At 55.3% G+C, this 23,068-nt stretch overlaps 2 protein-coding genes across 2 annotated transcripts in view; one reads left to right on the top strand and one right to left on the bottom strand.

The window, feature by feature from the left end:
* Window positions 1–23,068, bottom strand: part of FAM234A (family with sequence similarity 234 member A) — a 274,257-nt gene that overhangs the window by 138,318 nt on the left and 112,871 nt on the right. The window lies entirely within an intron of this gene.
* Window positions 8,670–11,874, top strand: MRPL28 (mitochondrial ribosomal protein L28). Its single transcript, XM_064153291.1, has 5 exons — window positions 8,670–9,011; window positions 9,233–9,385; window positions 9,702–9,836; window positions 10,268–10,354; window positions 11,229–11,874. The coding sequence occupies exons 1-5, from the start codon at window positions 8,724–8,726 to the stop codon at window positions 11,304–11,306; spliced, it is 741 nt and encodes a 246-aa protein (XP_064009361.1). The 5' UTR covers window positions 8,670–8,723; the 3' UTR covers window positions 11,307–11,874.

Below are 23,068 nucleotides of genomic sequence, written 5' to 3'. Positions count from 1 at the left end.
TGCACCAAGGCCCCAGGCTCTTCATACCAGCACTCTGCCTGTAGTGCTGCCAGTCTGCCCCTGTCCCTGTCTGTCCCTCTCCCATGGGTGGCACACCACCTGCCAACAGCAGTAGAAGCCCTTGGGCTGGCCAGACCCAGCACTTCACAGTTTCTGCTTTATGCCTTTCACGTGGCAGATGGGAGCCCAGCCTCACTGTGGGCAGCTGGTGCCACATGCCACCTTTGTCACTCTGTCCCACCTCCCACGAAGGGACCCTGTGGCTGTGGGTCCAGGTGATATTGGAGGGCTTCAGAGGGGCCACACTGGGATGCAGTGGGGTCCTTCAACCCACCCATCACTGCACTAAAGCCCTCCTCTCCCACTGGTACCTTGGAGCCAAGCTCTTCACCCAGGGTAGGCTGTGATTAAAGAATGATTCATGTCTCACATGCAGGGTCCTTCCAGCCATCCATCTCCTGGATGAGTTTCTCCTGCACAGAGGGGAGTAAATCAGGGGCCTGGCAGCGGGCCTGGCTGGACAGTGTCACCAGGGGCGTCCCCAGGGGTGATGGAGGGCTGCAGTCAGGGCTGCAGGGGGCTGCTTCTGCCCAGCAGGGATTGATCACCCTGGAGCTGCTGACACAAACACAGTTCAGGGAAGCAGTGGCAGTGTAATTATTCTGCAAACATAATTAGGTACAGATGTAGTGAATAAGGAATACTAAAATTTATTTATTTCCCGCTATTCTCCCAACTCCTGCAGCCCATTAAAATGTGTTATGGTGATAGTCTGTCAGGAAAATGACAACATTTATTAATGCATTAAAGTTAATTCCTTGTAAATTAGTAATTGGCTAAACAATGGCACTCAGATTACAGTGCTGGGGCTTTTAGCAGGAGAGAGAAATGCAGGAGGAAAACAATTTGTTTTCCATGGCTTCCCCGTCTCTCCACCACAGCAGCTGCAGCTCGGGACAGGTGGGTGGGTGAGCTCAGCTGGCCATCCTCCCAAGTGCCCAGGCTGCCAGTTTGAGCCAAGGTATCGCTGCCAGTTTGAGCCAAGGTATCACTGCCAGGTACACACCAGGGCCTCTGGGGTGGTTTCTCAGTGGGACAGGAGCACCAGCAGTGGAGCAGAGCATGCAGGGATCTGTTTCAAAGCATCTTCCAAGGATACGGCAGCAGGGGAACCTGGCATTGGTTGCAGCCCAGCAGGCAGCTGCCCTCACTTCTTCTGAGCAGTTGTTGATGAGGATACATCTGACCCTCCCGTCCCTCCATTAGACACTGGGCACAAGCTCATCACGTTTTCCCTGAGCTGGCACCACCTGCTCAGTGCTGGCACTGCTCCTCTGTCAGAGCTGCCAGTACCAGGGATGCTGGGGGGCACAGCAAGCTGCCAGCAGGGAGGATGCTGGGGAACAGAGACTGCTGCCAGCACCGGTGGTACTGGGGGACTGTCTGGGAGAATGAGAGAACACCCAGGCAGACATAAGGTTTCTTTGACCTGCCAAGCCCACCTGGCCACACCACTGCCAACAGACCACTAGCACAGGAGCTGCTAGTGGAAAGTGACAAGGATGGTGGCAAAGACAGGGCCTGGGCAGCTGCAGAAGTGCCCAGGTGAAGGAGAAGGAGATGACCTGGTCATGGTCTGACAATACTTCCTGAGGAATTTGCTGCCTCAGAGGGTCCAGCAGCTGGGAGCTGGACTCAGCATGGGGACAGCTTCTCTCAGCCTAGCAGCGCTGGAGCGTGGCACACACCTCCCTCTCCAGGCACAGCAGGGATCCCGCGGGACGCGCTGGTGCAAAGTTCTTCCCAATCCCTGAGCCCACGATGGCAAGGCCCAGCCTCAGCTGACTGCTGATGTATTCACTGAAAGACCCAAACTGTTGAAACCCAGAAAATTAGGCAATTTTTCATGTACCCAACAGGAAATATTTATTGCAGAAGATAAATGCAAGCACACATCGGCAGCACTGCTGCCGGCTGTCGGGGCCCCTTCCCCTGACTGCAAATGCAATCTTAGCAGGCTTGTTTGGGATTTAAATGTTGATGTCATTTCTGTTTGAATGCAAAGAGCTCCAGCTATTCGTTAAGTCCAGCTCCTCCAACCCCGGCTTTCCATCTTGTTTATTATACAGAAAATAACCCGGTGATGTATGAGTCATCTTCCCCTGCGCCGGGAAGAGAATTTCAATTACACTCTTCCTTAAAACATTCACACAAAGTAAACTCGCATTCGCAGGCACATCTGCGACGCGCAGCCAGCAGCGCCGGCGAGAGGGGGCCCTGCCTCTCTCTCAGCGAGATGCCGCTCAGCAGCCAGCGAGCCCCTGAGAAGCAAACGCTTTGCGCACAGGCTGCTTGCCGCGCAGCTCCAGCAGGCGCTAGCAGCGCGGGAGCCAAGCGCGGTCCTCGCATCCACCCGCAGCACGCCTGGGGCAAGGCGTCCCTGTGACTGCCACGGAGCCTGCCTGCTGCTTGCTGCCGTACGGACCCGCTGCCCCTTCCTCCCAGCTGGCACTGGTGCAGAAGGCAGGGAGGGAAAGGCAGGTGGGCAGGCTGGGCACAGTGCACGGGGCGCTCACAGAGGCTTTTCCTGATCTTGTCTCACGGAATCCTAGAACGGTCTGGGTTGGAAGGGACCTTAAAGATCATCCAGTTCCAATCCCCTGCCGTGGGCAGAGACACCTTCCACTAGACCAAGTTGCTCAAGGCCCCATCCAGCCTGGACTAGAACACCTCCAGGGAGGGGGCATCCACAACCTCCCTTGGCAACCTGTTCCAGTGCATCATCACTCTCACAGAGAAGAATTTCTTCCTCATCTCCAGTTTCTTTGGCCTTGTGTTCAACAGCAACAGCCCCTAGACATTCCTTTGAGTTAATTTTAAGATGGGTTCTGTGAAAGCTGCCCCTATTGTCCTGGTTAATTTTGCCTGCTCTGGGCTTTGCCCCTCAGCCATGCTGCAGCTGCAGGTACCTTGGGCACAGTGCAGCCATTAGCAGCAGGTTGAGTGGGCAGGTTGATACCTTGTGTGGACAGCCCACTCCCCAGGGGGGACAGCCTAGTCCCCAGAGCACCTCACTTCTGCAAACACTCCTTGCTCCCGAGGAGGATGCAGCAGGCAGGCACCACAGGCCCAGGTGTCTGCCAACTGATTAAGAATGACATTTGACTTTACCACATAATAAAAGTTCCCATTTATGACCTTTTCTACATTTACTCCACAGGCTCCAAGATTTCATTCAGAAAGGTCACCAACGATCTTTCATCCCCGGCAGCAGTGCACAGATGCTATATTTATCATACAGGACTGGCACTCAGCTTCAGACAGTGCCAAACTTGGGAGATGCTGAACAGAGAGGTTGCAGAGGTGGCTGTGAAGGAAAGAGCCCTTCATAAATCAGTTTTCCTGGCTGCTAATGTCTCTTGCCCACTGGTGAGCCCATGAGCCGCCACAGCATGGTGGGGATGCCAGCTGTGATGGAGAGCAAAGCAATGGGGCTGAAGACCACAGACATACTATGGAGGGACAAGCAGAATGGCACATCAGGGCCAACACCTGAGCCACACCCCGAACTTGGGTCTTCTGTATGGGAGAGGGGATGATCTGCAGGGCTATAGGGTCCCAGAGGAGGCTGGGGACAGCAGATGTCAAAGCCAATTCCACAGCCTGTGCATGTTGCTGGGACAGGATTGCCGCTGGGACACTACCCTCTCCCGGGCCACTCTCCAGTCACCAAAGTAATGAAGAGCCTTGTTTACCTCTGCCTGCCCTCTGTGAGGTCATGAGGACACGTTGGGCCTATCAAGGGTTACATGCCACATTAATCCTCCACGAGCAAACGTTTTTACCCTGCACCCTGCAAAATGAAGACTACTGGAATGAAAAAAAGCAGCCAGCTCTCCTCTCGCTTTGGTGCCCAAGAAGTGGTCCTTCCCCCAGCCCTCTCACAAGCATGCCTCTGACCTCTGCACCCCTCACATCACCTTACATTCCAGATCAGCTGCTGCTCGTTTTGGAGCAGCTGCTGTTTCCCTCACAGGAGCCTGTGAATCGCAGACATCTGGGCTGAGCAGCCCCAAGGGCAGGACCTGGGGAGCCAGTGCTCAGCCTTGGCAGCAGCCAGCAGGAGCAGCAGGCATGATCAGCACCAGGTAATCAATTTCCTCTAGTGACAGCACCATTCTCAGCCTCGGATTTGGGCTAAATAACAACTTTCTCCATCTCTTTTATTCCACTCATGCACACAGAGCTGGGGCAAGAAGGGGAGAGGCAGATATGAGTGAGGTTTTCCACGTGTAAAAGTTAGTGAAAAAGCAGAGGTGACAAGAGACAGAGCAGTGCACCCCCAGCTGCCCAAGCCGTTTATGGTTAAAGCCAGGCCACGCCGCACTTGTTGGTGCCCCAGGGCTTGACCAGGGCAGCAGGAGCGAATCAGGAGGGCTAGGGGCTGGGGACGCCCCATTGCTGCTGGAGAGAAGGATCTGTGCCTACGGCGAGGGCAGCTCCAGCAGGACCTGCTGGCCAGAGCTCCGCTCTCAAGCGCTACCCCTGGAGCAGTTCCAGGGCGATTTCCCCCAGGGCAGGAGGCTGCAGCAGCGCAGAGCTGGGCAGGGCAGGCAGAGCGCTCTTCGCAAAAGCTCACTGCTCTCTAGCGTTCAAAGCACAGCACTTGGCGGGCAAGAACCACAGCCAGCAGCAGAAACTGCCGCTGCAGGAACGGGGGCTTTTGCTACAGCCCAGGGTCTCAGCTCCAGGGCTGCAACTGCTGAGAGATCAGTTTCAAGCTGATCTGGGACTCCGGCGCCCCATGCCCATCAGCAAGAGCTGAGGGGCACCACAGCATGCATTGTGCCCGTTTCTGCTGCATCTCTTTGACAGTACAAGTGGAAACGCCTTCAAATTGCATCAGGGATTAGGCTGGACGTGAGGAATAATTTCTTCCTCAAAAGAGCTGTCAAGCCCTGGATCTGGCTGCCCAGGGCAGTGGTGGAATCTCCATCACTGCAAGGGTTTCAAAGCTGTGGAGATGTGGTGCTGAGGGCCATGATTTAGTTGTGACCTGGCAGTGCTGGGTTAACAGTCAGACTTGATGACCTTCTAAAGCTCTCTTCCACACAAAACCATTCTGTGGTTCTATGACCTCCTGCTCTGGCCACACATCACAGTCACTGCTTCACTCTGCAGGTGACCCACTGCAGCTGTGTACACCGAAGCAGCAGCTCTCCAGATGAAACCATGATGGAGATGTTATTCCCAGCCCTGGCAGGCTGGACACTCTGACCATGCTGGGGTCTTTGACAGCTTATCTCTGGTACCAGTGACTAAAGCTATGACACCTGATGTAGGCAGCTGACTGTGCTTGCTCCAGGGAACAGCCTTCAGTCAGTGGGAAGCCCTGGTGGTTCGTTAGGCACCGATGGCTTTGGAAGTAACAAGGAAGAATAAAGGGGATTGACTGAGGGATACAGAAATCGATAGCCCTGAAATATTTCATCCAAAGCCTCCTCCATGTGACTGCAGAAAATGTAACATCTAAATCAGGTTCCCAGATGGCCCAGGAACCAATATAAGTTGTGTTCCTTGCCTGTCCCTCACACTTTCAGACGAGGTGTGATTTAAAGGGGGCTATGCTGAGAAGGTAGGTGCCAAGAGGTGTGAACCTGTGGGGCTCCATGGCTCTGTGGCTCCATGGTTTCATGGCAATGATGCCAAAGCCTAGTCCCCAGCCCCAAGCACAGGTGGAAAGCTCCTGTTGCTGGCAGCAGGGCTCACCCACAGGGGTCCCAGCTTGTCTTCTGCATAAAGGGAACAGCCCCTTTCAGCCAGGCCCCAAAGCACTTCACAGAGAAGCTGCATTTAAAATAGTTCACCTAGGAGGCCTTCACCTCCTAGACCCCTCCTCTTGTGCCTTGTGGGGCTCCCAAACCCTCCCCATGCCTTATGCTGACCCTGACCTTACCTTGGGCCTTGCAGAGCCCAGAGCAGGCCAGCTCCTGGCCACGCTGGAAGCTGTTGGTGACAACACTGTGTGCAGCCCTTGGCACCCCAAGGGGGCTGGGCTGCTGCCATCTGCCCCATGCACTGCTGCTGCCACCTTTCCTCACGGAGGCTCCCTCAATGACTACCAGCAAGGCAGAGAGAGCACCCCATCATCCTGGCCTCCAGGGACAAGCATGGTCAGGGCTGTAGGTACAAGCAGTCCCATGAAGGGAAAGGATCAGCTGAACTGGGCAGTGATGGTGCCTAGGCAGGAACACCCACACTGTGACCATGAGCCACTAATGGCAGCCACGGGGCAGGAAAGTGGAGGCAATGGAGGACATTTCAGCCCCATCCTGATGAACTTCACCCTCCAGGTGAACTGGTGTGAAGGGCCCGTGAAAGGCAGAAGTGGTGGCTGGCAGCAGGAGCCCACCATGGCCAGACCCTTGCACCTGCAGACGCCGTGCATCCTCACCCAGCCCCGCTCCTTAGAGGAGGATGGTGAGGGCTGCATGACGATGCTCTTGGTCTCCGACACCACCGTGTGGCTCAAAGGCAGCGATGCCACGGACCGACCTTGGTGAGAAACGCCCGTGAACAGACAGACAAAGTGAGAAAAGACCTGGGAAGTGTCAACAACGGCTTCATTCTTTCGAAACACAGCAACACCAACTAACAAGAGTAAGAATCTCTCTCGTTTTCTTCTTGTTTTGAGGGTCCAGATGAACATCCTATTAGCGCAGAAAGATGAACCGCACCTGTTAGCCCTGCATGATCCCTTAAATCACATCTAGATCTAAATCTCCGGTCCGAGCAGCCCCATGCCAACTGTTCTGGGGCCAGAGAACTTGTCAAATGGCAGTTCTGCCTGGCCAGGAGAGAGCAGTAGGGACCGTGTTTAGAGGTGAAGACGGTGGGCTCGGCTTGTGAAGGCAAGTCTGAGGTCACTGCCACTTTTCTGCTGGAATGGGGCAGGCTTTCTGTGATTCTAGATCAAGGAATAGCCTATCACCCACACCCTCAGGGCCCTGGGGCAAATCACTGGCCTTTTCTCCCCTCCTGCTACATCCATGAGGCTCAGGCTTAGCCCATGGTGAGCTGGAGCCACAGCTTTAGCTGCTGAGCTCTTCTTTGCACCCACGTCCTAACAGAGGTCTATGGGGTGGAGATTTCCCCTGCCATCCTATAACTGGCATTTGAACCCAAGAGAAGAATGGGGTTCTGGTCTAGGGGGAAAATGCTGCTCTTACCTACTACTGATTCTGGGGTGCAAGAATGAGGCCGGGTCTTGGGCCCTTGATTCAGGATCAGACTTGGCAGAGATGTGAAAACACCCCACGTGGGGACATGTAAAAGGCAGCAGCAGCATCTTGCCCATAGCTGTGATGGATTTAGTCTAGGTTTAACTCCAGTCCACTTAGCTGATCTGGAAGGAGCTAGGCTGCTGCATTGTCCCCTTCCTCTCTCAGTGTTCAGGTATTCACCATCTTCCTTCCTTTGGTGGGCTTGGCATGAGCACAGCTTTGCCTGGGGCAGAATAGGTGGTCCAGGATGGTGAGTTAGCTGTGCACACCCTGCTGTGTCTCAGAGGCTGGATGTGCTGCAGAGTCGTGGCTGATCTGAGCCCCTTGGCAGTGTCCCACCCTAGCCAGGACCACTGCTGTGGTTGTGGTCTCATCCCCAGCATCTCTCACTTTAGCCTTACTATAGGGCACACAGGCATTAGAAAGCAAGGGCAGGAACTTGGAAACCAGGCAGGTTGTCTTTGTCCATCGTTATTCTCTAGGTAAGGGCTCAAATATGTGTTCCCTTGCCGCGGTTGGTCTGGTGCTTGCTGCTGGGAGCACCCCAGGTAGCTTTGGGGAGGGTTCACCTCCTCGGGGTTATTTCTTTGCTTTGAGGAGCACCTAGCTTTCTTCTCAGCTCTGCTCTTTATCTGTCTCCTCTGCCTCTGCAAACTCCAGCTCTAAGCACCCACAGGACAAGTAAAGGGCACTCTGCTGCCCCCAGCCAAGTCGTCCCCACGTGTCCCCACATTTCCCTTTGCTGCTGCCACCAACGACAGCTCGGCGGGAAGCAGGGGCATGGGGCCCTCAGGGCTGCCTTGAACTTTCATCACTTTCAGGCACCTTTTCTGCCCTTGTCTCGCTCTGCACAGCGGCGTTGCAGCCCCGGCACCGCGGATCGCAGCTCCTTCATCGCCGTACCATCCGTGCCAGGCTGCCCATCTGCCCCTACTGCTGCCGCTTACCGGACAGCACTAACTCCTCCTCGGGCTTCCTCCTTAGAGGCTTCTCCGCCGCGGGGCAGGAGAAGCTTTGGGCGGAGAATCTCGGCGAAGGTGGTTGTTGATGTTTGATTTGATGTTTCATCACTGAAACTCTGCTTCCACCCCGCTGCTGTCAGCCCTGGCACCAGGTGGTGCTCGGTGCTAAGCGGGGGAGGGTGCTAAATATTAAAGCTTAGAGTTTTACAGTTTAATAAGGGTGGTGGTATTCGAGGGCATTCCGCGGTGGATAGAGCTAGTACCAGGAGGGGCAGGAGGGACAGGAGGGACAGCGGCGGTCGGGCGCGGAGCGCAGCTGCAACAAGAGGACTCGGGGTGCGAGCGAAACGCGGTCGCAGTTCGGCCCCTGCCGGCTGCCGTCGTGGCGCCTGGCGGCCCTCCGGCGCTAGCCAATGGGAGTTGAGCGCAGGCCCGTTCCGGCCGCGGCGGTGGCTGGGAGCGGCGGCGGGCGCGGAGGATGCCGCTGCACAAGTACCCGCCGCGGCTCTGGGCCGCCATGCGGCTGCGGGAGGGCATCTGTGCGCGGCTGCCGGAGCACTACCTGAAGGCGCTGCAGGACGACACGCCGCCCACTCCCGTGCACTGGCGGCCGCTGGGCGTGCGCTACCGGCGCAACCCGCGCACCGGGGAGCGGGAGCGCGTGCAGGACGTGCCGGTGCCGGTGTACCTGCCGCCCGCCGCGCACGAAGGGCTCTGGGGTGGCGAGGGCTGGATCCGCGGCTACCGATACGCGGGTAACGACAAGGTGAGCGCTCCGGTGTCTCCGTGCCTCGGGCTGGTGATACCAGGCCGGCAGTGCCGTGGGGGGGGGGGGGAAGTCACTGGTTGACCAGGGCCTCCTGGTGGTGGCCTCCGCCCGCCTCCTGCGAGACGGGCCCGCATCTTGTGTGGGCTCTGCTGTGGTGAGCAGCAGGACCCCCTTGGGAAGGTGGCAGCCCCAGCTGCTGAGCACCAGTCTCTGCCCAGCTCTCTACCAGGCTGCGTAAGACGTGGAAGCCGCAGCTCTTCAACCGACAGTTCTACAGTGAGATCCTTGATGCCACCATGACCATCACTGTCACCATGAGGACTCTGGACCTCATCGACCAGGCCTATGGCTTTGACTTCTACATCCTCAAGGTAAGGCCCTGGAGCGGGTGGGACCTGCTGTGCTGCAGCTTCAGCAAGGCAGGTGTGCTCCTGTGTAACCCCTGACTGTGGCCTCGCAGGTGTCTGCTCCTGGTGTATCAAACCATCTTCTTGGTATTAAAGCTCACAACCATGATCAATTTGGCTGCAGAGCAAACCCAAGGGGTATTTCCCCTGTCACAGCTTGTGTCCTGCAGGCCTCTACAGGGTCTGGCTAAGCTGCAGGTGTTGTGTGCCTGCTGACAGACGGGTGTGTTCCCTAGAAGCTGGTCTCAGCGCAGTTTCACACCAGCCTCTGCTTCCCTAGACTCCAAAGGCTGACCTGTGCTCGAAGCTGGGCATGGATTTGAAGCGAACCATGCTGCTGCGCCTGGCGCGCCGGGATCCTGCGCTGCATCCCGATGATCCAGCCAGGAGGGAGGCCATCTACAATAAGTACCAGGTGGGTACTGAAGACAAAACTCCTTTTTTTTGCTGTGATTGAGACCAGTGAGGGTCTGCACTAAGCACTGTTAGGAGCTGGCACTTCTAACAGCAGTGAGGATTTTTACTGGTGAGCAGATGAGTTTTGTGCAGCTGGTGATGGCTGTCAGCACAGAAACAACTCCAGCACCCATGGAGCTGTGCTGAGGAGCAGCTCCACAACTGCACAGAGGGGCACATCAGTGAGCATGACTGATGAAGAAGAGTGGGATACTCAGTGAAGGAAAAGAGAGAAGGGAAGTGAACTGTGGGTGCCAGAAGTGAGGGAAGAGGGCTTTTGAGTAATATTCCTAACGAACTGCATGTTTGTGTGAGATGACTGTAGAGATGATTTGCATCTTGGTCACCTGGTAAGACTGCACCACCTCCTGCTGCTTGCTTTTGTCACAGGAATTTACCATCCCAGAAGAGGAAGCTGAATGGGTTGGCTTGAGTTTAGAAGAAGCAATAGAAAAACAGAGGCTTCTGGAGAAAAAGGTGAGTTCCCTGAGGCAGTGGTTAGCACTGAGGTGCCTGAGCTGTATCAGGCTGCATGTCCAGCTGATTAACCAGCCTGAGCACCCCATAACAATGGAAGTGGTGCTCAAAAACTCCTGAGCAGACATGAACTGGCTTAAATTTGGGTGCCTGAAATCTGGGGAGCTTTGCATTATAAACCAGAGGGGTATTTAAGGGGACGGCTCCTGACTTGTGCCCTGTTGTGTGAACATCTTTGCCTTTAGTTTCCATTTACTATTGTGCTTTGAGACACATGGGTACAAGCTCAGGGCCCACTCTGTGAGCTTGTGCCACTGCAGCTCACTTATTGGAAGCAGTATGTGGAGGAGGGGACAGTGCAGAGCTGCAGGGGTGGTGGAGTCTCTTGATGATGTTTCCCCCAGATCTGTTTGCTGTTGTGGTTGCAGCAGGAGGAAAGGTCAGGAGCGCTACTGTGGGAGGTGGTGCTGGGCCCTGCATGCTGGGGCTCCAGCTTCTTCAAGGGCTGTGTGCTTCAGTGCAGCTCTGAGGGCAACACGAGGAGGGAGGGAAGCATACTTAGAAGAAAGGGGATTGCTGGGATGTGCCTGACAATTGTCTTCTACAGAGAGAGGTGGGAAAACTGGTGACTGCCCCACATAAGTACCTCTTGTCTTTGAGACAAGGTCAGAGGGATGAACAGCAGCTAGGGCTGGAGGTGTGGCACAGTAGGTTGCCTTGTTTGGCCACTGACCTCAGCCCAGTCATGCCTTCTTCTGGCTTTAGCTGTTAGCATTCCTGCAGCACTGGCTCCCTGGGCTCTCCCTTAGGTTTCACCTCTTGCTGCTGCTCGGGCTCCCTCCTTTGAAGAGGTTAACCCTCTGCTTTGTTTCAGGACCCTGTCCCACTCTTTAAGGTGTATGCTGAAGAGCTTGTCAACGAACTGAAAGAGCAGGCACTGCAGAAGCAGTAGGAGAAAAAAATGTTTGGAACGAAACCTCTGCTGCAGCTCCAGCTGTGGACTTCAGTGGGTCTGTCTGAGCCACGTTGTGTAGAAGAGTGTGCTCAGGAGAGTGTTGCAGTTGCTGAAGTCTGACAACAACTTGAATTCAGTGGGCAACCATTCTAATGGGCTGTGGAAAGAGTTTCTGTCCTGTGGCATCTGAAAGCCTTCCTGTGAGACTGCCTTAGTGTGGTTCTTTGCCTGTACAAGTTGTGGGCTGCTGCTGAGAGCTGGGTCACAACACCAGATTAAATGCTGGGAACAGCAGTGAGCATTGTGCTAGAGCAGGGCCTGTGAGACCTAGTGGTGGTGTAACCTAGACCAGTCTCCAGCCTTCTGCCACAGAGACAATTGTGCCCTAAAAGCATGACCCCCAACCCTCCAGCTCGAGAGATGCCCTGCTGGCAGATGGGGCTGAGCTCCCTATCTGCAGTCCCTGGCCATGGAGCTCACTGGAGTTCAAGCACTGTTTCTGGTTGAAGCTGGGGACTTGTAAATGTTTTTATTTGGTGAAAATGCAGCTGCACTGAGTGCTTCAGCTGTTGCCTCTGTCTGCCAACAGGAGCTGGGCCTGAAAAGCACTTACCAGAATGACCATCACTATGTATTACTGGTATCATCTTTAGCCTTTGTGGTCTTGCAGTGGGTTTCTGGCTGGAGAAGAACCAGCCTGCCCTCCCCTTCTGTTCAGCTCTGAGGTGAGGGGCAAGCACAGGGCTTACAGCACAAGACACAGTGTGAGCCCCATCTCTGGACTGTCACCTCCAGAAGAGACATTGGCTTAGCCATGTCCTGGGATGAGACTTGCTCCCCCTCTCTAGCACGTAAGGGCAATTGCACTGCATTGGTTTCTGAGCTACATAACCCATAACGAGGGAGAAGCTGTTTGTGTAGAGCACCGTGTGGCTGTTCCACTATGTGCTGGAAGGCAGTAGGGCCACTGAGGAGCAGAAATTCCCAGTGTTTTAATGTCTGCCTTAATGATTTGGGGGAGAGGTGCTCTGGAGGTAGTGGCTGGGTGGGCACAGAACATCTGCTGGGTGGCTGTTGAGATGACTGAGGTGAGTGTGATCTAAAGAGTGGTGGTCAATGAAGACCAGACTTCTCTGCTGTCTTTGGGGCCAGGGAATGACTTGGAGCCTTTTCAAGGAGTATTTTATCCCTCAGGTGAGTGTAGCACAGCCATGCAGCCCCTGACTGGTAGGGATGGTTGGTCAGGGGCTGCCAGACTGTGTATCTACACAGACCAGAAGGCTGAGCACTGCAGAGGACAGGGTGGGTGGCCAAAACTGGAATGTTTCCAGCCTGCATGTATGTTTTGGCTCCAGGTTCATAACAGCAAACTGGCACAGAAGGTCACATTTGCCTAATGAATGATTTTGCAGCTAGGCCAGCACAATGGCATTTGCTTATCTTTTCCCTCTTCTGCAACTGAGTTGAGTGGGAAGCTGCTGCCTAGCTCCTGGGGGACCCTGACATTCTGCCCTCGTTAGAGATAATTAGCTGGGACAAGCTCCTGTTTGACAGCTCTGCTCATCATTAGGACCAGCACAGCTCATGCATTTTAATGCAGCTCAGACCAGAGCTCCAGACCCTGGCTCTGTCCTGGCCCCCTCCCTAGCTTCGCTGGAAGCTGCTGGTGTGGGATTGGCCTCTTGGGCTGCTGCAGCTGTAACAGAATGCGCCTGGTCCCAGTCCAGACCCTGCTTTCAACCCCAAGGGTATCTCCAAGATCCCCACAGCTCCCTGTTTAGAGGGACTGAGGGGGCAGTTGCTAATTCCTGCTGGGGGCTGGTAGGTTCCAGCTGTGTGGAATTCCCTTCCCCTTGTGTCTCAGGAACAGCTGCTGGTGCTGCCTGTGCATGTGCAGTCTGCAGGACCTGCTGCCTTGGCTGGGTTTGGTGGGTGACCGAGGGTAGTGGGAGCTTCTGTCCCACTTGGAGCTGGGAGTGCTAGCAGGGGCAATGAAGAGTGTAACAGGGGCTGCAGAAGTTTCTCCATGGGGAAGCTATTGGGAATGTGGTTAACTGACTTCTGAGTTGGAGCCCTCCATTCTCATCCTGAGAAACCTTCCCCTTGCTCCTTTCACTGCCCTTATGTTGGATGTGGCCAGGAGCTTCCCCCCGCAGCACACACTGTCATGGAGGTAACTGAGCTCATGTGAGAAACACTGGAAGCTCCACTTGTGGGCCAGGGGTGCTGCAGCTTCATAGAAAGTTGAAGCATGCAGGGCTGGCTTGCCCTGCTAGGCAAAGTGGCTAACGTTTCAAGGTGGATAGGGAGGCCCTGAGCAGCATTTAAGGTGCTTTGGGCTGCAGTACCCCCAGAGAGGAATCTTGAGAAGGTGGAGGAGCTCCAGGCCTGATGTTACAGATGTTCTGGGTTTACACCTGCTCATTTGCAGCTCTGACCACAGACAGAGCTTGATGCTGCTTCTGTGGTGTTTTTTACCTGTCTAGGTCAGCTCAGTCTGGCAGATACCAGGTTCCTTTGGAAACCGGGGGAGCTGGTACCTTGCCATAACATCTTCCCAGGAAGCCACAAACCTGTGGGTACAAGCTGAGTGCTGTCAGCTTGAGGCTGCAAACCCACCCTGGGACAGAGGAAGGGCACAGCTCTGAGCTTCAGCAAAGTTCTCAAGTCTGATTCTGGCCTAGGGCCAGGCACTGTGTGTCTGATGCCAATCACCACAAGGATCCCAAGCACCGTTGCAGCCTGTGCGGCAGCTGCCAACCAGTCGGCTGGGAGCAGAGACCAAGCAGCTTCCAAGCACATGACTGCCACCAAGCTGACAGAGAGGCCTGCCCAGGGTCACCTTGAACGCGGCAGCTTAAGGCTGGGTAGCAGTGGAGGCTGCTCAGGATGTTGGCGATGCAGCACTGGGAGGGAAAACCCCAAGGTGAAGTGTCAGGCCGAGGTTTGTGCTGATCTCCTGGTTCATGTCTAGACAAGGTAGCTCCGGACTGCAGAGTCACCTGTCTGGGGAAGGGGCTCTGCAGAGCTGCTCTCTGCAGCAATGTGTGAGAAAGTGGAGCCCTTGTGGAGGGGCTGGAAGGCTCCAAGTGACAGGAGGGGATGGCAGTAGTGGGAGGAAAGAGTGGGGGATGATGAGGCCCTGGTAAGGAAGCTGGGATGATGGGCACAGGGTGTAGCTGGTGGGCACATGCGGCTAAAGCTGTGATGGCTCGGGAGCCCGAGAGCCTGGGAGTTACCATGGGAACTGCCACAGGATGCTCAGGAGGGCAGCACAGCTCCACCAGCGTGACTGTAGCTTCTGTGGCTCCGTGGCAATGGTGCCTGTGCTCAGTCCCCAGCCCCAGGTGCAAGGGAAAGGCTCCTGTTGCTGGCAGCAGGGCGTACCCACAGGGGTCCCAGCTTGCCTTCAGCACAATGGAAGCAACCTCTTTCAGCCAGGCCCCAGAGCACTTCACAGAGAAGCTGCATTTAAAATAATTCCCCTAGGAGGCCTCCATCTCCTAGATCCCTGTTCTTGTGCCTTGTAGGATTCCCAAGCCCCTGTTCTTGCACCTTGCAGTGATCCTAAGCCCCTCTTCCGTGCCATATAGGCTCCCAACCCTTCTCCATGCCTTGCAGGGCTCCTGAACCCTCCCCTTGCCTTCCACTGCCTCTGACCTCACCTTGTGCTTTGCAGAACCCAAACCAAGCCAGCTCCTGGCCCTGCAGCACAGCTAGTGCCATGCTGCAGGGGCTCGAGAGCTGGGGCTGTGCCACCATCCCTGGTGTGGGTGCATGGTGCAGAGTTCTTCATTGCCTTGTAGCCCTGCAGCATGGCTGGATTGAGGCCCCCATGTGCCCTGCTCAGCTGGCTGGTGAGTTTATTTAAGCCAAGCCCTCCAGCCATCTCCAGCCTGCTGACCTGGGTGTGGGCAGCAAAACCCCAGTCCTCAGTGCCTCCTTTTGCTTCTCCCTGGCCCCCAGTCACTGGGGCCAGCTGCATCGACAGTGGCTGCTACAGGCAGCAGCCAGCCCCTTTGCCCAGGCTGCTTCACTTCCCTGGAAGCCTTTGATGACAACACTGTGAGCAGCCCTTGGCACCCTAAGAGGCCTGTACTGCTGCCATCCCCCCACCGTGTGCTGCTGCTGCTGATGCCACCTTTCCAAGCCGGCTGCTCTTGGGAGCCTGGTGTCCCCTGTGCTCCCCCAGGCAGGGTGCATTTACTCAGTGTCTTCCAGGAGTATCTCTGCTGACTTGCTGACCTCCCTTTCCTCTCCCTGTAAAATGTAATAGGAAAAATCATTGTCACACCTGCCAGGCTCCAAAGTGCTCTTTGCAGGGGTAGGTAGGTAGAGCTGCATGAGGATCAGCTGGTTCATCCTCCAGTTCCTTCAGAAGCCCTAGAGGTGCTTGATTTTACACTGTCACCTGTCAGCACCTCTCTCTCCTCTGCTTCCCAGTAAGAATGATGGAAATCCTATGGTTCTCCCATCAAAGGAGCTCAGGCAGCATCTCCTGTAGCTGCCCTGATGGACTCCTCCCTCTGGATGGCTGTGAAGAGGGAATAGAAGTTGACCTTGGCTTCCTTGCCCTTTCCCTCAAGCCCACTCTGCTCCTCCTCCCAGCCTGTGAGCTCCCTGTTTTCCCAGGATCTCTCCAGCCCTTAGATTCTTCTCAAGACCATTCCTCCCCCACCCCATTTTCCTGGAACTGCTGTCTGGGGCCAACAACGATCATCAGGGACAGAAGCACCCCACAGGTCCCCTGTGTTCATGTGTGAGCCAGTGAAGCTAGGCTAGGCACCTGGTTGCTGTTCTCTGGCTGCAGCATCTGTCCCTGGATGGTGAGGACAGGGCCAGGACCACAGTCACAGCTGCCTGTGGGACCCAGACAATGCAGGCACAAATCCTGGTCCATGATCAGGTATCTGGTGACAGGACCTGTGTGTGTTGCTCTGGCTGTCATCACTAAACACCCTTCAGGGGTAATGAGAGGCTCCATGTCTTGAAGACCCAGCAAGGCAGAGTGAGCATCCTAGCATCCTGGCCTCCAAGGGCAGGCATGATCAGGGCTGTAGGTATGAGAAGTCCCACCCGGGCCAGCTCTGCTGGCACATCCTTCAGAGCTAGGGAAAGGACCAGCTGCGATGGGCAGTGATGGTGTCTGGGCAGGAACACCCATGCTGTGACCATGAGCTGCTAAAGGCAGCCATGGGGCAGGAGAGTGGAGGCAATGGAGGACACTTCAACCCCATCTTGGCTCTCCAGATGGACTGGTATAAAGGGCCTATGAGAGGCAGAAGTGGTGGCTGGCAGCAGGAGCTCACCATGGCCAGACTCTTGCACCTGCAGGCGTCGTGCATCCCCACCCAGCCACGCTCCTTGGAGGAGGAGGATGGTAAGAGCTGCATGATGATGTGGGAAAGCGGCAGCAGCGAGGCATTGTGCGATGGGGAGAGGCTGGCCAGGGGGGAGGCACCGCTTCCTGCAACAGCCTTCAAAGAGTTTTCCTTGAGTGCTGCTGCTCCTTAGGGCTTCCTCCTCAGGAGGGAAAAAAATTAGAAAAGAAGGGAAAAGAGGCACAGAGGAAGAGCAGTCTCTGGGTGCAGGATGAAAGTGGCCCTGTCTTGACTATTTACCCAGCAATTATAAGTAAATCGGTGGTGCCTAACGGGGCCGGTTGCCATAGTGACGATGGGATGGAAGGACCAGCATTTGGTCCTGGCCGCAGCCAATCAGGCTGGGAAGCCCAAGCTGCAATATAAAGTAAAGATTCCCATCTTCCAGCCACGCACTTGCCAAGAAAGGGAAATAGGTTCAAGAGTCTGGGGAAAAAAGTGCTGCGGCCGGCAGCAGGCAGGGCGGCTGCTCCCGTCATGGCGGACTGCGAACGCCCGGGCAGGTGAGAAATCCAACTCCCATTTCCCGCTCATTGTTCTCCCGCGCCGCGGCCCCCTCCGCCGCCCCACCCTACCCACGCCGCCGCCCCGACCCCCTCGCCCCAGCACCCACAATGAACCCCCCCCTTCGGGCGAGAGACAAAGAGAGGCGGTGGAAAAGGCTTCCACCATCCTCCCCAAATGGCCATCCTAGGCCTTTCAAATCAAATTTCGCAAAGCAGCTTCATCAAAGGCCCCCGGCTGGGAGCCACGAGCCCCATATTGCTGCCCCCCCGGCAGGTCTGGGTGAGCCCACACAAAGTCGGCGCCGCTCCAGAAGTGTCTTTGCAAAAGAAAAATCATAGAGGGGGCAGAGATGGAGATTAGAAACGCAAGCGAGAGCGAGCGGCGCCTAAATTGCTCATCGTGTCCCCATCTCATTACTGGTGACTTCTGAGGACGGGTATTTCCAAAGGCTGCTATGAAAGACTTTGAATGGAGCCCCCCCGGATGAGATCAAAGCCCCAGGGCCGGGACGCCCGGGTGTGCCGGAGGAGGGGGCGAGCGGTGGCCGCGCCGCAGGATGATGGGGGGGAGCCTTCCTCCCCTGCTGCTGCTGCCCTCCATGTTTCCCGGTGTCGCTGCTGCTGCTGCCTGACCCATCTTGCAATGGAGACCAGGGACAGTGGCCAGATCCCAACAGCTGAAACCAAGAAGAGCGAACTCGGTTGGCTCACAGTCTGGCAACTCTCCCCAAATTGGTGATTAATGAAGGAGCTTATTCCAGCCAGGACCTCTCCAGACACCTCAAATTGCAGCAAGTGATGTCCCCACCACTTGAGCCCGCTCCTTGAGTCTTCCCTCCCTCGCCGCGGCATTGCCAGCCTGGTGAGCCACCAGCAGAAGGGCCGAAGACAAAGGCAAGAGGACAGAAGTTGTGCCACTTTCCCTTCCCGCTGTCTCCCTTCAAATCTGGGCTGTTTTCTCCTGCTCGGTGACAAATTTGGCTGCGGGCGTGGGCAGCGTTCCCAGCGCCAGCAGACGGACGCCCCATCGGCAGCACAGCCGCAAACTCACAGATGGTGAAATAAGGGAGTCGTGTAGGGTTCAAAGAGACCTTCTATGTCAATTGTTATATTATTAGGTAAACTCCAAGAAGAAAATCTTTTAATCCACTGTGGCTAATCCAGTCCACTTTTGTTGGCCAGGACATATTCAGCATCAACAAAAGGCTCTGGCCGACGGACAGCGGCATACATAATGGATTGATAACGGTGGGAGCTGCTGTGGCAGCAGCAGGAGCCCCTGCCCGGGGCAGCGGTGGGGGCCGGGACCAGGCTTTGCCCGGCTCATATCAGTTGGATTTTCATTTCAAAGAAGCCAGCCGATATCTGCACCGTGCTGCTCACCCTGCAGAGCACAAAGAGGGCACGGATGCTCCCAGCTCCAGCCAGCCCTGAAAACCCACCAGGACTCCACCAGGACCTTCCATCTTCACGTCACCCCGAGGTAGTGGGTGGCAGAGAGGGCCTCAAGGGCAGGTTTGTCCCATGCCTGGTTTTTGGGGTGATGGCTCCTGTGAGAAGATGGCAGCTTGGGTGACTCTCCCTAGAATGGTTGTCCTGGGCCAGTATGTCCCTTGGGATTTGCACTGGGAAAGTACAGCTGTCCTGTGGTGGAGGGGAGTCACCTTCACACAAGGACATGAGAACAGAGCTGCCTGCACTGTGCAGGGCCAGAGCTGTTGGGGAGACAAGATGGAGAGTGGCACATGGGTAGATCTTGAGATCTTGTCCTCCAAACCTGGAGAAGCAGAGACCACAGCTGAGGAACCTGAAAAGCAACAAGCAGAAAAAAAAAATAACCCAACAAAAAAAACCCCAAAACCAAAAAAAGCCACAATGACAGCAGCAAAGGTGGAACATGAGCAGGGACCAGATGGCCACAGCTGGGCTGATGAGAGGAGATGGGAGTGGAGGGATGGAGCTGAGATGGGTTGATATGCTGGAGATGAGCATGGAGCTTTGGTGACCCAGCTCCTTCAGGCAGCAGGTATGGTTTGTCCTGAACAATGGACTTTCCTGGGGCAGGGCTGAGTGGAGGCCTACACCTAGTCCACAGTGGGGCAGAAGGGGACAGATGGTCATGCTGTGTCCATTGATTGAGCTGAGGTCTGAAAATGACCATGAAATGCCTGGCAGGGTGGTGCTGGTGGCCCTGGGATGAAGCTGGGACCGAGACAGCAGCAACCCTTGCAAAGCAAGAAACCAAAGTCTTCAGTGGGGTTGAGCTTGTTCAGGCATTTGTGGTCCTCCCAGGATGCCACGGAGTCAAAAATGTTCTTATTCCTACCAAGGGTAGCTTGGTGCTATCCAATGCCATTGGCTCAAATGTGGCATGAGGACCCTCAGTAAGACCATGGAAAGGAGACACAGCAACGGAGAGACCAAAAGGATTTGATCAAAAAGGCCAGAGGCCTTGACCAGGGTTTGGTCCCCAGCATAAGGGACAGAAGAGGAGGGCAGCCCTCTCCTGAAGGAGCAGTGCCAGATGCTCTCCAAGGTATGCACAGGGAGCTCAGCTGATAGGACCCAGAGAGGACATGGTCTCCAAGGGATGTGGCTGCTCCTGCGAGCTCTGGGTCAAACTTTTCTGCTTTCACCACAGTATAGAGTAATTGGAGTCCTCCAGGACAGGTCTTCCTCAGCAGTGTTTGAACTGGTCCATGCTCAGAAGCTTCTTCAGAAGCAGATGCACACAAAGAACAATTAAGCTGTGAGTCACTAGCCCTGGATGGTCCATTCTGAAACCCACCACGGTAGTGAAGGGACAGGGATCAAGATGTCAATGCCACCTATGAAACCAACCTCCTTTCCCAGGGCTTGAGCCTACCAGTGCCTCACTGAACCTCCTCACCCAACCCAGCCCATTGCTCTGGTCATCACCAAGGACATCCCCTAAACTCTCTACATGGCCCATCCACGCGGCCACCCAGCACAGGGGCTGCCAGGCCAGGCTGATGCATGAGGAGCACAAAGCAGCTGTGAGACAAAGGATGAGAGTCCAGGGTCTATCAGCCCTCGTCATCAGGCAGAAGCTTAAGGGGCTGCAGAGGTGCCAGGCTCTGGGCAGCTGTTGATGCTGAATTAAAGATGTTCAGTGCTGGAGATCTGAAAATACATTCCTGGGAAAAAGGAGGCATGAACCTCCTGGACAGGCACCTCTGTTCCATGTCCCACTGTAGGAGACTGCTCAGGTGGGCTGGGATGCCTTGTGGCTTGGGCTAGATTGTTGTGGGATGGCTTCCAACAGAATGGTCATCTCCAGACCATGTGCACTCACTACCTCGAGGCCCTGGGAGGGTCAGAGAAATGTGGGAAAACTCATGTCCATGTCAGCCTCCTCTATGAGGCATGTTCTATACAAAGTGTCCTTGGCACTGGGGAAGCTGCTGCCACAGGACGATGCTGAGTCCGAAATCTGATAAGCTTTGGTGTTGGACCTCCACTGCCACAGGATTGCTCTGGCTTTGGCCAGTTGTAACCATATAAGAGCAGCATGAAACAATGAGGCCAGAACTGCTCATACTTGCCAGCCATGGGCTGTCCTGAGCCTGGTCACCATGCCAGCCACCGCTTGACTGTTGAAGGACATCTGACAGAGGAAATGCTTTAGTAAGTGAAGGCTTGACAGGACAGCCAGGGTAGGGAATGTATCCTCTGGGAGAAGATCAGAAGAACCCAGCATGCCAAGGGCAGAAAGGCCAAGACTGCAGGGACTTGGCAGCTGTCTGCTCCCAGCACAGAGCAGACTGGAGACCAGGGCTGGTACAAGCACAAATGGTGTGAAATGGCTGCAGATGGGCAGGCTGGACATGCGAAGGTAGCTCCAGCCTCCATGTCCTGGTGGGAACAGGAGTGGAAGGGCTAAGAAACAGCAGGGCTTTATGGAAGCCCAAGGCTTGGTGTTTGGAGGAGATGGGGCACAGCAAAGCTTGAGGGACCTGCCCAGCCTCATGCCTGTTTCCAATGAATAGTTCCTGTTGCTTCCTCCCCAGAGAAGGAGGTTCAAGGGACACTCATGATCCCTAGCCCTCATGACAACTACTTCCTGCCACCCTGTCCTGAAGAGGACCTGGGTCTGCTGTGGTTCACCTGCCTACTCTGGCACTGGAAGAGGAGGGGATTGAAGGAGAGAGGCATTTAGGGTTTCACACACAGGAGCTTCCAAATGGTGAGCTTGAGAGGAAAGGGCCAATGGTGGTTTCAGAAGCACTGGCAGAAGAGGAATAGGAATCTCATGGCTGACATCCAGAGCCAAGGGGTCTTGGACCCCTCCAAAGACAGAGACTCCCTCCACTTCTCCAAATTTCCTCCCACCAATTTGTCCAGTTCTGCATCAGAACAAGACCAATATTCTCCATATCTGTTCCCTTGATGCTGCCAGAAAACACTCAGATGAGTCGACACCAAGGTGACCTCCTGGGCTGGAGCAGCTACAGCAGAAGACCTTGGAGACTTCTCCATAATTGCATGAATAAATGGGCACTCACAGCTCCTCCAGCTCCTCAGCTGTGGCACCACCATCCCCTCCACACTTGGGTGTCACCAGCCAGCTTGCAGATCTCCAGTCTTGGCAGAGAAGGGGCAGCAGAAAGGATCATCATCCTCATCACTTCTCTGTGCATGTTCCCTCTAGCCTACAAGAGGAAGCAGGTAAACCTCAGGGTTATTGCTGTGCTAGATCCAGCATCTTGGCTCAGCTGATGTCCATCACTGCAGAGCCTTTCTGTTGCTTTCCTAGGACTCCAAATGACCATGGAAGAGGAGCCCTACAGAGAAACCTCCTTGCCCAGAGGCAATGCAGGCCTCAAGCAGGTTGCCATGGATGGAGGGACTCCAAGACTAGTCTGTGCCAGGCTCCAGCTGCCTTGGTTGGGCTTTGGTGACATAGCAGAGAGGGGGTCTCATCCATTATCTCGGACAGGAGGGTAGGCCATGCCTGAGGAGACAATGAGTTCCCCAGCTGGGGTTGGCCCGAAGCAGACCTGGTCTCTTAGTGCAGCATGTCAGTGAAAGCTGTGGCTGGTAGGCTGTGATTTGGCATGACCATGGCTGTCCTGCCTGCCAGTGGGCAGCCACTAGGAGCATCCTACTGCCCATGAGCTGGGAATGACTCCCCAGCCCAGCTGCTGGCCTGCCCAGGAACTCACCGATGCTTCTCCAGGGCACAGCATCTCTCAGAGGAGCATCCTGGTCCAAGAAGCAAGAGGTGGAGTAGAAGAACTCTCTGCAGGAGTAATAAGGGGTACAAATGTTCTGGGGCTTCCCTCAGCAGCTCCTGATGTGCTCACAAGGGCCCTTCAACCTAGTCCACGATAAACTTGTGGCCAGAGCAGACACAACCTCATCTGCTGCTGTCACTTCGTGGGCTGGGAACTCTACTGGAGAAAGATAACGTCGAGTTGAGACTTTAACTGTACTTAGTATGTTTGTGTGTGGGTAAAATGATTTCCAGAGCTTGTCCTGAATGTACAAACGCTCCTGAGATGTCCTCACAAGGCTCACGGCATCCAGCAAAGCTGACCATAAACCCATGGGCCACTAGGTGGACTCACAATAAACCAAAACCGCAGGATGAGAGCTCCTTACCGGCTTCCACATCTCTGGGAAGAACCTCCTCAAAGCAGATGCACTGACAGTGAGCCTCACCACAGGCAAAGACTGAAAACCCAGCAGCCTGCATCCAGCTTTCCACCACTTGGTCACCAGATATTGGCCAGAATACGGCCAGCAGACCTTACCACTAAACCTTTTGGCAGCTCCCTGGCAGAGCTGACCCTTCAGGATGGGTGAGCTAGGAGTGTGGGGATGAGCACTTGCTCTCCAAGCTGGACTG

Source organism: Pogoniulus pusillus, chromosome 13 (assembly GCF_015220805.1).
Source record: "Pogoniulus pusillus isolate bPogPus1 chromosome 13, bPogPus1.pri, whole genome shotgun sequence".
In the NCBI taxonomy this organism is placed as follows: domain Eukaryota; kingdom Metazoa; phylum Chordata; class Aves; order Piciformes; family Lybiidae; genus Pogoniulus; species Pogoniulus pusillus.
The sequence above is the reverse complement of the archived record's forward strand: the minus strand, read 5'-3'. Positions and strand labels throughout refer to the sequence as shown.